Source organism: Cenococcum geophilum (assembly GCF_001692895.1).
Source record: "Cenococcum geophilum 1.58 unplaced genomic scaffold K441scaffold_56, whole genome shotgun sequence".
Taxonomy (NCBI): domain Eukaryota; kingdom Fungi; phylum Ascomycota; class Dothideomycetes; order Gloniales; family Gloniaceae; genus Cenococcum; species Cenococcum geophilum.
The window spans coordinates 771931-786812 of record NW_027137614.1 but is presented as its reverse complement, the minus strand read 5'-3'; the positions used below and the strand labels follow the sequence as shown (position 1 = coordinate 786812).

Below are 14882 nucleotides of genomic sequence, written 5' to 3'. Positions count from 1 at the left end.
TAAACGCCCAATTAGTAAAAAGGAGACTAAGAAGGAAAACATAGGGGCTAAAGGTAAGGGACGGGTTGTAGATAATTTCAGGGATAGGGAAGGTATTTCTAGTTAGCAGGTAAGCATTAGTACTTATTTTATAACGTTATAAATAGGAGAAACTAAAAGGAAAGGATGGAACTTTAAGAACCCACATATCTTTCACACTAAGGCACTCCTTCGTAAATTCAAATATAAATTCCAGTAAACGATTAGACGGCAAGTGCGCATTATGATTCAGATTAAGCTGTGTAGTCATCTCGCTTGTTGGTTACGAGTACGAGTAAAAAATACGGAGTTAGAACATCATCTTGCCTTCGCATCTTCATGAATATTCACCACATGATCACCATAATTTGATTATTCTTGTCTTATTTATTTAGCATAGACATCATATAGCCCCCACGACGAGAATAACTTTCACGACCTCGATGACCTGATGTGGAATGAAAGGCCAACAAGGTTCAACCAAATGGATCCTTTCCTTTCCCCTCAGTATCTAACGTCAAAGCTCCGCATCCCAGACCCCCGGATCCACACCCCCAAAACCCCAGTCCATCGCAGCCCAGTCCAAATGATTCACATCAACGTCTAACGGAGCCTGTCCGGGCATGTTAGGGTATACTCCCGGCCCAATTACTCCGTGCTCGCCTTGCCCTCCCATGTTATACAGCAGGCCGTGGCTACCAGAGCCCATCGGCATCGACATCGGAAAGTTGTCAATGCCCATGCCCATAACACCGTTGGGTTGTTGTGTGTCAGCAATTTGTGCATTTTGGGCTATTTGAGCCACTCTGTGTCTGATGGATGACACAATCCTTGGTGGCATCAACGACTCTCCTAATTGACTGTAAGCTGCCTCGCGAGCCTCCCAAGCCTGGAGGACAATTTTGGTGAAAATTTTGAAGAAAGGATTTTCGCCTCTGTAGTATAGAAAAACGAACCGAACCTCGTAGTTGTCACTCATAACCTCCCAAGCCTGCTCAGCTTGCTCGCTGCCAGGTCGCATTTTCAGGTCTTGAACGATTTGAATGTATGCGGGAAATGGGAAGTGGATGTGAGCCAGCCAAAGGAATCGCTTGGTAAGGGGTGAGGTCATGAACTTAGTATCGCACTCAAGCATGCGAAGCGCATGGGAAATGGCAGCGTCGCGCTGCGCGTCCGTCTGATGCACGGATGAGCTAGAATATCTCGAATGGTGTTCCAGGAGGCGGCATTTAGCAAGGCATGCTCGCGTCCACCAGATCGTCATGAAGTGGAGTGGATTCTCTGGGTCACAGAATTTGAGATATTTGTCCTCAATCATCTTCTCTAGGATGGCTAGCTCAGCAATTTCTGGAACGAGACCGTGCTGAACAGTCTTGAAAATGGGCTTCAGAGCCGGACTGGTAAAGTCAAGGTGGAACATCGTGTGGCGGACCAACTCCCCAAGCTCGCTGCGCACAACAGCAAACAGTGCATCGGTGGATTTCCCCTGAACCGCTGGTGGCTCCTTCATCTCTGGTCGGAGGTCAGAATCATTCACGTTGAGAGGAATCCTGCAGTCCCAGGTGGGAGCTAACGTTGCGGTCTGGTGGTCGGCTATCTCGCTGATGCGAGTGTCGAAGAGTACGAGTGACCACCAAAGTCTTCGGCGTAGTTCGGCCTCGAGAGTGGTGCATTTAGCTAGGGCCGACTCGCTATGAATACCCATACGTTGCGCAATGCGAATCGCAACGCCAAGCATGGCGGACAGAGATTGAGGAACTGTACTGGGTCTAACCGAGACCTAAAATCATTAGAAAGCATAAACACAACCACCCGACAGACTTACTAGATAGAGATATAATGCGGTTAAGCAGTCGCGATCGCTGGACCGTAAAAACCCACAGTTCAATAGAGCTTGCTGACAGCCGAACTGAAACCTCGTCAAAAGATCTTCCTTTGGCGAGCCAAAAATGGCCTGGCAGTCGTCCACGACAAGACTAAGAATGGCCATGCAATATATGCTAAACATGAGCGCCTCTAGGGTGGGGCTAATATTTGTCACGTTGCTGGCAGCTTCTATGATGCGTCCTTGCAGGCTGGGAGTATGTGTGACCTTGAGCAGCGGGTTGACGTTGTCCAGGTAAATCTGCCAAAGCCTGAAAATCTGGACTGGTTCAGGGTGTAGAGTAGAGAGGTCGACGTTTGTGTTAGGGGAGCCAAATAGAAGGTGGTCGTTATCTCCAAATAACTGGACCCACCCCTTCCTGACCACCACCTCAGGCACATCATCGTGCGAAGAATCACTGTCATTGCCGGGGTCTCGGAACTATTTCAATTGTCAGTAGAGCTTGAATCGCACGCGCCGTAGTCCTACTCCTGAGTTCAGGGCGTGCCAGAAGTTCCTGAGGGAATTAGTCATCTTGAGATGGCTTCTTGGAGAGCACGTACTTGGCCTCATATACTCTTTCAGACTTGACAGTTGCTGAAGGAGACGACCGATCCGCCCCCACAGCTTCTGGCTGCTCGTCGTCCGATTCATCGCCGCCCCGCGTGTTGGGAGATTCCTTCTCTACAGTCGGATCCTTGTGGAGTGGTTCGAACTTGATATTATTTTGACGGAGCAGGTCCTCGTACTTGCGGAGACGTTCCAGCAGCTCTCGCTCGGGAAACCTGCGTCTTCGCCGGCTGCGTGGGGTCAGCGTCGCCGGCACACATTGCGCGCGGGACGTGTTGCAATTTGCGCAAGGAAACCTGCGATCACACTTGACCTTGCGCTGCTGACAGCGTACACACGCCAGCACCCGCTGTGGCTTCGAAGGTTGAGAGGACGGAGAAGGCGCCGACGGAGACACGTCTGGGGTACTCGTACTTTGCTCTGACGTGGGCAGCACCGTCGACATGGTTGCAGCACTGGCGGGGTCGCGGCGACACCCTTTGACGCCAAAATATGCGTACCTAGGCAATTCTGGAAGCTCAATGGTTAAGGACAGTAAAGAAGGAACAGGGAACTGAACGTCACTCATTAGACGATAGCCGCGCGGGAATTAGGGTCGATACATACAGTACGCGCTTGGGAGAGCGGGGACGACGCTAGCAGCTGGGTAGACCACTGGCGATGTCACGTGACAAACATCTGCCTTCGGGCTTTTACTAAGAGTCCGAAAAGCTACTCCATTCTTCCACTCATCCACACGGGTTCTTGGCCCTCCCCGTTATTATCATCGCGCGTTCATTTGGCGGACTCGACCTTCAAACTCTGTCCGCATCAAAATATGAGAGAAATGTATATAAAACAAAGTTCGCCGCTGCACAGCAGCAGCATCATCACGCACCTGGTCAGACAAAACAAACATCACTCAACCTCCATTGAAACTGCATTCATATATCTACTCATTCTACCTGCACTGAACTGACCATGAATTCTTCCACAGCTTCTTTTGGCCAATCGTCCGCCGACCAGGCACCCACAGCAGACAAGCCGGCTCAGTTAGTCGACGACCAATATGAAGATGCCGAAAGGAACTACCAACCAAAATCCCTGAAGTTCTGGACAATCATGATTGGCATGTATCTGTCTATTTTCCTCGTCGCATTGGATCGGACCATTATTGCGACCGCCATTCCAAAAATCACTGACGAATTCAACTCCATCGAGGATATCGGCTGGTATGGCAGTGCCTACATGTTGACTGCCGCCTGTTTATTTCCCATTTCCGGCCGCATCTACCAGCTCTACTCGACAAAATGGGTTTTCCTTATTTCCCTTGTCATCTTCGAGGCCGGCTCGGCCCTCTGCGGCGCCGCTCCCAGCTCTGTCGCCTTCATTATTGGACGTGCTATTGCTGGTCTGGGGTCGGCTGGCATCTTCACTGGCGGCATGATGATCATACTTCCACTCATTCCCCTTCGCAAACGCCCTACTTACACCTCCTTTTTCGGTATGGTTTTTGGTGTTGCATCGGTGCTTGGCCCTGTCATGGGCGGTGCCTTTACCGACAAAGTGTAAGTCGACGCGGCGCCTAGCAAGCTCTTTTGCTGACTCCTCTTAGGACATGGAGATGGTGTTTCTACATCAACTTGCCGATTGGTGGCTTTACAGTCCTTGCGATACTCCTCTTCCTCCACATCCCATCACCCAAGCACGAGAAGCTCACTGCTATTGCCCAAATCAAAAATCTTGACCCCATCGGAATTTTTTTCTTCGTTCCATCCATGGTATGCCTCATCCTCGCTCTTCAGTGGGGAGGCTCCACCTACTCCTGGTTGGCACCGAAGATCATCGGCCTCTTTGTCACCTTTGCCGTCTTACTCGTCATTTTCGTCGTCGTTGAGGTCCTAATGCCAGAGACTGCGATGACCCCAACCCGAGTCGTTTTGAACCGTTCCGTTGCTGGGAGCATCACTTTCATGTTCCTACTCTCCGGGGGGTTGATGTCCATCGTCTATTATCTGACGATTTGGTTCCAAGTCGTCAAGGGCGACTCAGCCATACACTCTGGCGTCAGCACGATCCCATTGGTCTTGTCCATGGTCATCCTAAGCATCCCGACTGCCATTTTTACAGAGAGGATTGGGTACTATGTTCCGGCCCTACTGCTTTCCCCAGTTCTCTGCGCCACTGGCGTTGGTTTGCTTTCAACCCTCACGCCGAGCTCAGACCACAGCAAATGGATCGGCTACCGAGTCCTTTATGGGTTTGGCATTGGCTGTGGCTTCCAGACTTCCAACCTGGCCCCGCAGAACGTTTTGCCACGCGCTGACGTCCCTCTCGGCATGGCCATGCTGTTCTTTATGCAGCAGCTTGGTGGCTCCATCTTCCTTTCTGTCAGTCAAAACATCCTCTCGAACAAACTCGTGGACCGCCTCTCTGGGGTTGCGGGCCTCGACGCCGAAGCTATTGTCAACACGGGTGCAACCGATCTGCGCAGCGTTGTGCCGGCGAGCGAGCTCAGCACTGTTGTAGAAGCATACAATTACTCACTGACCCGAGTCTTCATCATGGCTACCGCCCTGAGCCTCTGTATGATTCTGGGATCCCTGGCCGTGGAGTGGAAGAGCATCAAGGGGAAAATGGGCTCTGAAGGTTCTCCGAAGACTGGGGAGGCCAAGCTGAAAGAGGGCAAGAGCGAAGCCTAGAGTTAGAGTGCCTTTGGACGGATACAGTGGCTCAAATGAGGGGATGCTTTCCAGCGAGACTAAGGAGAAGCAGGTGTAATAATAGAAAGCATGGTTGGTAAAGGCGTTTAAAAGATAGAGAGTTTGGTCAAGCATCCGGCAAGATACTAATTTTGTTTATCGAGTATTGGCACGCCGCACTTTTCCTTCGGAAAGGTGACCAGTCCCATAACAACTAGAGTCTCTTATGCACTGAATGTTTGAACTTTTAATAAGTGCTATCTTTTGTAGTTTGTGAAAACGTACCGGCGTAGATGGCGCGGGGTAGCCAGTGAATCAAGAGAAATCGTGCTCGGCAAAGCGGGCAGACGCGGGATTTTCTAGAGTATAAAGACAAGAGACGCTGACTAATCTCTATGTTTATAGCGGTGAAGATAGCACGGCCTTTGAATAGGTTCAAGTAAATTGATCCCTAGAAGAATCTTTCCAGTAGATCATCAAGCCCTCCAAACTGTGCTGGAGTAACTCGAAGCTTGGAATAGCCGTTGTGAATCGTCCCAGCCGAAACTTCTCTGCAATAGCAAGCCATTCCTCGATATTACTCAAAGCTAACCTGGAAATGCTCGTTATTATAACTATAGCAAAGATTGGATTTACCAATTTTGAACAGTCAACCTACGAGGTATCGGCTAGATGACGCTGAAGCTGATGAATGGTGTGGGAAATGTCATTCCCTATGTAGAGAGCTGGGTCTTTGTCCTTCAGTACGTAGGGGAGGAGGACGTTCCATTGCAGGAAGGGGGCATAGACAAAGGAACGACGCGTGATATAGGTATTGACATCTCCGGGGACCACTCTGGATGTTTCTCCTTGCAGTACGGTGATTTTCAGTGCATGCAGGAAGCTCTTATCGAGGTCGTTAAATATAGGTTCTTGCGCAAATAGCGAAATGGTTTCACCGTCCCTAGAGACTGGGGGGAAGTGGGACTCTGTATTAGCTATGGCCCGAGTGCATAAGATCAGCAGAAATTCGTATCTTACCCTTCTGGACGACATCCATAAACAGCACGAGCTGCCAAAGCGCTCTCGTCCTATTTTCCCAGTCGAAGGAGAAGCTGCTTGTTGCGAGGCAGAAAGCCTCCTTCACATTCCACTTTCTACTTCCCAACATTGCCTCAAGCTGTTTAGCACACAGTGTTTCATCCCAACGCTTTTTCAATTGATGGTATTCCTCAAGAAGCTTTTCCACCGTGAGACCATTTACTATGCACCTCGGGTACAAGCGCTCGTGCTCCTGCTTAGCTTGCTTCGAAGCCTCCTCAGTAATACTTGCTCTTGTCAAATCGTCCGTTTGCTCGGTAGTGCCGCAAAGCGCTCCATGACTTATTAGCATGTTCGAGCGCCCACGGGGGGATGAATGCGTAACCATGCTCCAGCCGTCCTCGAGAGGGACCGTAACGCGTTTTACGTGGCTTGCGCGGGCGACATTGCGGTTGGTCGTAGAGTGAGTCATTGACGGATATATAGTTGGGGGTATCTGCTACTCTTTGTAATTTCCATGGGCTCTGAAAAATACCTTGAAGGTTACTGAGGAGTGAGGTAGTTGGTGAGAGGTATGGAAGGCAGGGTTGACGTTGAGCGGGACGATGAAACGTTTCGGTGCATGCGGCAGCGAAACTTGACGCCGCCACAACCGTCGCTTTCGTCATAATGGAACACTTTTTCATACAGAGACATAGGCTAATTTGCAATATAGTTCTTTTCTTAGATTGTCAAAGAACAAAGGCAGGAGCTGAGCTCACTTAACGAATTACAAGTGCTATACTCGTCTTCGAATTGGAAAGAAAGGATTGTCATCCCGTTCCAAAATTAGAGAAGGACCCCAGCGCCGAGCTATATACAATGGAGCTGTGCATGCAGAACCTTCACGTACTCCCCCAAGTATCCAGGCTCCACCGACCCCAATGTCGCCGTAACCAAAACCATTTTGCCAAATGCTGTACAGAAGAATGTACCGGATATACTGACCATAGCGCCGTCAAAGGGAATAAAAAGTACTCTTAGGTAGTTTAAAAAGGTCTCTTAGACATGCGCTTCATAACCATAGTAGAGTAGCCACGAAGAGAGCCAAAGGACAGAGGATGGAGATATAGCCGTTTATTTCTAAAGTTGGATATGCTGCTGACTGTAAACTTGTCGATGTAAATACAAGTTGAAAGCCGATCTTTTGGCCCGGAGCGGTAGAATTGAAACAATTGGAAGAATTGACTTCTGCGACTTCCGAAGGGTCGGCAAAAGTTATATCAACGCACTGCCAAACGCTCAGTTAGCAAACCTGAGCTGATTTATCAAAGCGAACAAGAAGACTAACATTGTACAAAGCTGCTCCATGCTGGGCTATCTCAACGATCTGGATTGTGGCGTTGTCTCCAATATTCGGGGTAAAATTTGCCGGAAGGGGGACTTGAGGTAGACAAAAAGTTCCAGGATATTGTAAGTTTGAAGGACCCACAATCTGGAACACCGGAACCATGTTGTGGGACATGTTCAACGGTTCGGTTCCATATCCCAAGTTGATGTAGAACAGGGCAAAAGAGTGCCCGGGAAACCAGCCGGGCTGGATTGCGATGGCACCACCCCCGACGGGCCACTTTGTTCGGTTGCTGGACGTTGGCATCCCGCCACCTGCGCGACAGTCAGCAATAGCACTCTTTCGCTTCCGGCAAAGATACTGACATGGATACATCCACTGCATTCCGTATGGAAAACTCGCGGTACCATTATCGTAGTTAATTCCAAGCGAACCCGGTACGATGCTGCCATCCGGATACGTTCCGTTGGCGTGGAGATTGTTTCCTCTCCATCCGGGATATGATATGATGGTGTGAGCAGAGACCAGAGCCAAACTCGTCGCGAAGACGATAAGCGACAGTAGTTTCGGCATGGCGAAAGCTTCCAAGTAGAAGAGAACTGCGTTCCAAGCTCTTTCAACACAGTATGCCGGGTGGGTAGGCGTGGAGAACTAACATGTAGCGCACTCGACAACGGCCGGAATCGCGGCGGGGGCTTCAGCACTTATGGGTGCGATCCATTTGTCGTGCGCCTTTTCCGTGTTCTGCAGAGAACGAATGGCCCGCTGGAATGGGGCCATGGCTGGTCTGCGTGTGCATGTCAGCTCTGGGGAGCATACGGCAGCGAATGAGAGACCTGCTCTCATATTGACATGACAGGGATGGCATGGGGAGCAGCAACCACTGAATGGTGCCGGCACGAACTTCTGTGATTGACGTGCGGGAGGGCTAGCTAAGTTCGGAGGCCTTCTCAAAGGCATCCTGCGGCCAAGGCCGGAACCTTTGATGGCAGTGATTTGACTTGGGTCCGGCGATGTGATGACCTCTGCAGTCTCCGGTAAGGGGCCATCAGGGTCGGCCCACCACCGCCACTTCTAAGCGCCCGGGCATATCGCACATCCACGCCTTGCCTGCAACTGCATAAGAACGTGGAGAGAACGAATGTTAAAGATGCTATCCGTTACCACGACCGCTTTATCTCGCGCGCGATTCGAATTGTGATGTGATGAACGAGTGACATAAAGCTAGCCCTGCCACATCTGGAACCTGAAAGCTTTTTCGTTCGATGACCGCTTTGGCGGCCCCTTGGATTGCCCCTCTCACGGTCGCTTTGGTGAGGATGCCATTTCAACCATTCGGGAGCCTTTGATCTTGTACCAGACGCGCGCAATTGAAGGCTGGTGTGACAGGTTGGTGATACAAAGTGACAGGAAACTGTCAGACTGCAGAGTTTAGTTCAAACCTCAACCCATGTTGATAGTGGTTGCACTAGCAGGAAGAGGAGAGATCGACAACCCGATTTCATTGGGACCAGCGTACCTGGATAAAAGCACGGTTACCACACCAAGCCAACCGAACCTACCACGGTGTGTTGGGTGAACCGAAGCATTCTCGAGTTCTAGATGCTGCTCTGAATAATGCTGAGCCCAAGCATCAGGGGCATCCATCTAATTCAATCATGCCCAGATGCAGTAATTGGAAATAGCCAGTGGGCGAGGACTTCTCATCCACCGCAGGATCGATATCAGCCATGCCTTATATCTGGTTTGGTGATGGCATCGATTTAGAGACTCGTTATTATCGCAGCCGAGCGTTGCAGCCGCTATTGAATGAACTCAATATGTGGGATTTCTCAGGAACTTCTTAGCCGATGCATTTTGGTAACCCTTTCGGTATTGTTTGGGCAACAAATGATAGTCACCACACACATCTTGCATGATAGTAAGCTTAACTCGCCCGTCTTTTTACGTACTGCCTTCGCTCATTTTCTGTGCCATCCTACTTTGCCAATCTAGTGGAGAATGTATGGCATCATCGAACGGGACTGGTGGTGAGGCCTTCTTCAGTAGGCGCACATACTTATGTAGTCTGCCAGTATCGATTCCTTTACCCAAATGTATGAGAATAGTAAAGGAGCCGCAAGGATTTATATCCTTAGGTTAATATCAATATCAAGACTCAATCGGCCCTTAGTATGCTCAAAGTCTCACTAGCTTCTCATTTGATAGTTTAATATTCTCAACAGGTCACTCACTCTTAGCATATTTATGAAAGCATAACCCTGCTCATTAACTGCTTCTTGCCATGAGGCTCACCACTTCCCAACTCCTCAAATTCATGATTGATATATCGGAGTCCACATCCGTTCTACAGGAAACTCAGAAGTTGTTGTCGACTATAGGACATATGCTGAAAGTCCCTCATTGAAAACCACAAAGGTCGGTGCTACGAGATATCACAGGGCTTGGACATTTAGTCGATTCAACCGTTGTGCAGCTGCATCAACCAAAGCCGTTTCCCGTTCTAGGAGCTCCATGACTCTCCCAACCCGCTGCTTTCGAAACTCTGAAGGCACTTTGACGGTGCCGTTAGCACCTTCGTCCTCAGTATCAGTCCCTGCCTCCTTTGCCAGCATCATCAAGTCATCCTTTAAACGCTTGACTTCGTCAAAACGTTGCCAAGTCGGAACCCCTCCGTTCTCCTGATTCACGTTGTTGGCTTGACTGTCATAATCAATTGACTGATCCATTATATCAAGCTCTACCACCCAGGCTTCTTCTTTCTCGGTGAGCTCGCGCCCGCCGATCTTAGCTAGCTTCTTCCTTATTCGCTCATGCTGTGTGACCAGGTAGTGTTGTTTCAGCTTAACTTCCTCGAGACGCTTCTCGATTTTTGCGCTCCCAACAATCCTTTCCTCATCAGCATTAAAATCTTCTTCATCATCGCCGGTAACTCCATCAATCCTCGTCGCCAATTGGCTCGCTCTGAATATCTGATCTCTGAACTCGTCCTTGAGTCGCTCACATCGCCGAAATAAGTCCGCCGCAGCAAGGCTTAGTTGATGCGTCTCCTGGCTGAGAATTTGGTGTGATTTTATCAAAAGATTAAGAGTTGCTTCTGAAAGCTTAACCTCTTCCTTGAGTGAGCCTCTCCTCCGGGCCGGTACCTTTTGCTCGATGAAGCTTGCGAGTTCTGATCTCATCCAAAAGGTCCGCGGTGGTTGATATGATTGACGAAGTTCTAATCTTTGGGGCAAGTCGTCCATATCCAGAGCCATATGACGCTCCACGGCAGGATCAAGGAAAACATCATCTGCGGATATATCGAGGTTCGCGGCGTATGGTTCTCCATGCACAGCCGTTAGCAAGAAGTACCCAATGTCAGAATCGTCAATGATAACACAAGATGCTATATTGGTAGAGGTATTTTCATATCGTTCCTTTGGTATGCGAATCGTGTGTTCTACCACCGACCGTGCATCTTCCAGGAATATATTTAATCGAAACTCGGCACCCTCGTTTTGGGCAGTACTGAGCTCCCGCTCTAACTTTTGTATCCACGATGACATCGAGAGATAGAAGACGCCTCTTTCATGGGTTACAAAAAATGAATAATCCGAATGAATATCAGCTGTCATAGTCGGATGCGATGATTCCGGCTTGCCTTCGGCTGCGCTAGGAAGAATATGGATAGTCTCAAAGACTATCAAGTTATGCTCAGGATCATCTGTGGGTAGAAAGTGTTGACTCTGTATAATGTTAGCAATTATATCAATATCTATAATCCAGGATGAAAACATGCCTTGCCTGAAGGTAACCACTGGCCTTCTATTCCCTCGAGGTCTAGGCATATATGGACATCGCAGTTACTTGTAAGCAAGCAAACAACCGATGCCGGTATACCGTCTTTTCTGCCATCTCCCTTACCCTCATCCAATATCTTAAGCCCTGAAATTATGATATCTGTAAGTTCGAAGTCTTCCCCGAAGTCCGGAGCCAGTGTAAAAGGCCCTTGTAGTTTAGGAATTGGAGGTGTACTGGCTGGTCGGGAATACACCTCCATGGTTTCTTCGAAAAATTCGCCCTCAATCAAAGGTTCTTGAGAAGTGATATCTAAGAGCCATGAGAGCTGTTGCCGAGATGCTCGCCGGTCGTCTGCAGATGTAGTAGGGTTTTCCTGGGTCGATGCATATTTGGAGTGAATGGATGCCATTAAAGATTGCATGAATGTGGACGCCGATGATGTCTTCTTCAATTGCCACCTGCTGGGCAAGAGAGGACACAAAGCATATACATCCCCCTCTTTCATAGCTACCCATAGGGTCATCGGAGCCCAGCCGTGTATACCCTCCTGGTTGAGGGAACCACCAAAGCTTGCTGCAGCAACCTCTAGCTCGAAAGAGTCTGGGGAGAATCCTTTGCTAGCACCATATTTTGATGCACTAAGGTTTTCATCAGCGCTGGTGGCGTTTGCTAATTTTTTCAAGTCTACAGCTAATGTTGGTTCACTGAACGTCGATCGGTCTGCGCGATTCAGCTCCCACAAGCGAACCACAGCGTCTTTTGTCACAGTAACCAAGCATCGGCCTCGGTATCCTAGCGGATGCCAAATAACAGATGCAATTGATGATTGCTCTAAAACGTGGGCAGTGGGACCAAGCTGGAAGGTTTTCAGCTTTAGAGGGCTTGTATCTTCTGTATTGAGATGCGACGGATCTGGAAGCACGGCGATGTAGATTGTATGTGCTGTGACAATGGCCATATATTCCCCTTGTGGTGATATCACCAACTGCCTGATTGGTCCATGAATTGTAACTTTTAAGAGCTTAAAACTTATAATTAGACTTGACTGGTACTTCATGGTATTATTGGCACTCACACGGTACGGCCTGGTCTCATCTCGGCTAGTTGTTTGTCCAGCTTGTGAATGCGACTGGCTGAACTTCTGGGCACTGCAAGTCTCTTGAAGCAGGACTAAGTCTGACCACCGTATTTCGTTCCCAGTGGCTACAAATATTTCGCTGCCTCTACAAGCGATTGTTCTGTGAGGGCCGGAGTATTCGCTTGCGTTACTAGGGCCATTGGTGGCTCTAGTAGATGCTTTGGATTTTGATGTGAACAGATCGAAACCGGGGGATGGCCTGGAGAGCCACGAAGGCGTGTAGCTGATGACTCGGGGCATCTTCGCAGGAAAGCGAAGAAATATGTGGAAGCAGTGCGTCAGTAAATCAGAGGAGGACGTGAGACTGGGAAGACAAAGTACGGGTTGAAGGTCGGTTGTGATGTCGAACGAATAATGAATGTAAATGCGTAGCCGGGTAAACTTCGGCAAGCATTCGCGAAGAGCTTCACGATATGCACACGCTCACCAATACACTTGCTCATTGTGAATGCCATGNCTCCTACTACACGCAATACAGTGGACCGACTAGATAAGCCAAGCTCATATGCTGCTAGTAAGGTGAACTACATGGCCCTTTCTTCTTCTTCAACGGATGTATAGCAACTTTCGCGGGTGCTAACAGCTATGCAGAACAGGAGGCGCAAGTACAATAGGGACGGCGATGATGCAGATAGGGGTCGTGACAAGACCCCGGACTTTGAGGACAAGTTAAAAGAAGCCACTACGCTTTACGTTGGGAATCTGTATATGCTCCACACCATACATGCTCTAGGATCTAACAACTGAACAACTTACAGTTCCTTCTACACAACCGAGGAGCAGATCCACGAGCTTTTTGCAAAGTAAGTCTTCCACTCAATAAAGTTCGATTTCTTTCTGACCTGGTTAAGGTGTGGTGAAATCAAACGCCTCGTTATGGGTCTTGACAGATATCAGAAAACACCTTGCGGCTTCTGCTTTGTAGAATACTATACCCACCAAGACGCATTGGATTGCATGNAATATATAGGAGGCACCAAATTGGATGAGCGTATAATTCGGACAGATTTAGATGAAGGCTTCACCGAGGGGAGACAATATGGGTATGTTAAGTTCATCTATCCTCAAAGGTGCGGTTTTGTTGACTCATCTTAGGCGCGGCAAATCCGGTGGCCAAGTGCGGGACGAGTACCGTGATGAATACGATCCTGGCCGTGGCGGATACGGCAGAGCTATCGGTGAAGATTTGGGAGACGACCGAGACTTGAGGTAGATTGGGGATCTTTCAAGCGGGACTAGGATTCTCGTTCTTCAAACTACCTTGGGCCGGGCGTTCGGAGGAGTCATAATATTTTCAGCATATCAAGGTGGGAATCGGGTGTTGCCTGCCACATCTAAGATACTCTGTACGCAAATCTGATACCCCAAAAGACAACTGTTTCCTCTTAAATATTAAATGATTGTGCACCCAGCGCAGGGGCCAAGCCCCTTATACATGCGGTCCTAAATGTACATCTAATTCTTAAGAGCCTTGCAGCGTCCTTCTCCCTAGTGCGGTCAAGACCTGTTCTAGCCACCAAACATGGATCCTCGGATCCCCAGTCAGTTCTGGATGAAAACTTGTGCCGAAGACGTTGCCTTGCTGGACGGCTATTATATCTCCTTCATTTCTCGGAACTGGGTTAGCATCATCCTGCTTTGGTTGAGGCGTCGCTGGGTTAGGGAGTCTTGCGAGAACTTCAACCTCAGCCTCGAATTCCTTTGCTATTTCGTCTGCTGGGACCTTAGAAGGCGCAACAATAGTAGCTTCTCTTGAAGCTTCTTCAGTTTGTATGCCTTTCATACGTGGCAATATTTTCTCCACTACTGGAGCTCGGATGAAAACACTCCTGAATAGTCGATTGGCCTCGTCGTTCGTCAAGGTTCGTGAATTTCTGAGAAAAGGCAGGTCAATGTTTGCCTGGAAGCTCTCAACTTGTCTGCCAAAATGATTCCTGTTTACTCTAACGTCAAGACCTCCAATCAGCTCTTGTCCACCTTTCTTAGTTCGATTAGCAGACTCCGCGAGTAAGATGAGTCCTGCACAAGTGCCCCATGTAGGCTTGCGAAGAACCCTATAAACTCTTTAGTTGTTGAAACCAGAACATCTGCAACCAGGGAAACAGACTTTACATATTCACGGAGCGGCCCAAGCATCCCTGAACGTGCCGCAACGAGAGACATCGTTGTACTTTCTCCACCAGGTATGATCAACGCATCGCATTTGCCTAGCCCCTCCGTTGTCCTGACTTCGATAAACCGCCACTCTGAGTCATTTGCACCATTCTCTTTTAGATAGAATGCAGCTTGGCTGAGAAGCTGAATGTGCTCACTGAAAGCACCCTGGAGCGCAAGAACGCCAACAGTGACTTGTTGAATGCTATGCGTCATGACACGGCTTGCAATATACGTGCTAATGATTTGGTATGCGAAAGAAAGTCTGCCCTGGAATTTTTTGAGCAAGGATGGTTATCGGTTATCGATAACCCTAAATTGCGG

General features: G+C 49.0%; 7 protein-coding genes across 7 annotated transcripts; 2 read left to right on the top strand and 5 right to left on the bottom strand.

The window, feature by feature from the left end:
- Positions 1-535: 535 nt before the first annotated feature.
- On the bottom strand, positions 536-2897 carry K441DRAFT_583766 (uncharacterized protein; the record flags this gene model as incomplete). The annotated part of the gene is made up of 4 exons (XM_067644511.1): positions 536-1798; positions 1844-2323; positions 2372-2399; positions 2446-2897. The coding sequence occupies 4 exons, from the start codon at positions 2895-2897 to the stop codon at positions 536-538; spliced, it is 2223 nt and encodes a 740-aa protein (XP_067498995.1).
- A 292-nt stretch (positions 2898-3189) lies between these two features.
- Positions 3190-5356, top strand: K441DRAFT_699830 (azole resistance protein). The gene is made up of 3 exons (XM_067653198.1): positions 3190-3332; positions 3429-3999; positions 4047-5356. Exons 2-3 carry the CDS (start codon positions 3554-3556, stop codon positions 5131-5133), a joined length of 1533 nt encoding a protein of 510 aa, XP_067498994.1. The 5' UTR covers positions 3190-3332; positions 3429-3553; the 3' UTR covers positions 5134-5356.
- K441DRAFT_278698 (uncharacterized protein) lies at positions 5351-6746 on the bottom strand. Its single transcript, XM_067640918.1, has 3 exons — positions 6154-6746; positions 5792-6083; positions 5351-5725 (listed from the first exon to the last, which is right to left on the bottom strand). Exons 1-3 carry the CDS (start codon positions 6623-6625, stop codon positions 5569-5571), a joined length of 921 nt encoding a protein of 306 aa, XP_067498993.1. The 5' UTR covers positions 6626-6746; the 3' UTR covers positions 5351-5568.
- Positions 6747-6849: 103 nt separating this feature from the next.
- On the bottom strand, positions 6850-8192 carry K441DRAFT_644941 (uncharacterized protein). The gene is made up of 3 exons (XM_067646776.1): positions 7849-8192; positions 7484-7797; positions 6850-7423 (listed from the first exon to the last, which is right to left on the bottom strand). The coding sequence occupies exons 1-3, from the start codon at positions 8054-8056 to the stop codon at positions 7208-7210; spliced, it is 738 nt and encodes a 245-aa protein (XP_067498992.1). The 5' UTR covers positions 8057-8192; the 3' UTR covers positions 6850-7207.
- A 1454-nt stretch (positions 8193-9646) lies between these two features.
- K441DRAFT_699827 (uncharacterized protein) lies at positions 9647-12722 on the bottom strand. Its single transcript, XM_067653197.1, has 3 exons — positions 12342-12722; positions 11265-12287; positions 9647-11211 (listed from the first exon to the last, which is right to left on the bottom strand). Exons 1-3 carry the CDS (start codon positions 12642-12644, stop codon positions 9919-9921), a joined length of 2619 nt encoding a protein of 872 aa, XP_067498991.1. The 5' UTR covers positions 12645-12722; the 3' UTR covers positions 9647-9918.
- Positions 12723-12832: 110 nt separating this feature from the next.
- On the top strand, positions 12833-13617 carry K441DRAFT_699826 (nuclear cap-binding protein subunit 2; the record flags this gene model as incomplete). Its single annotated transcript, XM_067653196.1, has 5 exons — positions 12833-12923; positions 12996-13108; positions 13163-13207; positions 13256-13447; positions 13500-13617. The coding sequence occupies exons 1-5, from the start codon at positions 12858-12860 to the stop codon at positions 13615-13617; spliced, it is 534 nt and encodes a 177-aa protein (XP_067498990.1). The 5' UTR covers positions 12833-12857.
- K441DRAFT_644937 (SNO glutamine amidotransferase) lies at positions 13499-14818 on the bottom strand. Its single transcript, XM_067646775.1, has 2 exons — positions 14512-14818; positions 13499-14458 (listed from the first exon to the last, which is right to left on the bottom strand). Exons 1-2 carry the CDS (start codon positions 14772-14774, stop codon positions 13867-13869), a joined length of 855 nt encoding a protein of 284 aa, XP_067498989.1. The 5' UTR covers positions 14775-14818; the 3' UTR covers positions 13499-13866.
- Between the last annotated feature and the right edge of the window lie 64 nt (positions 14819-14882).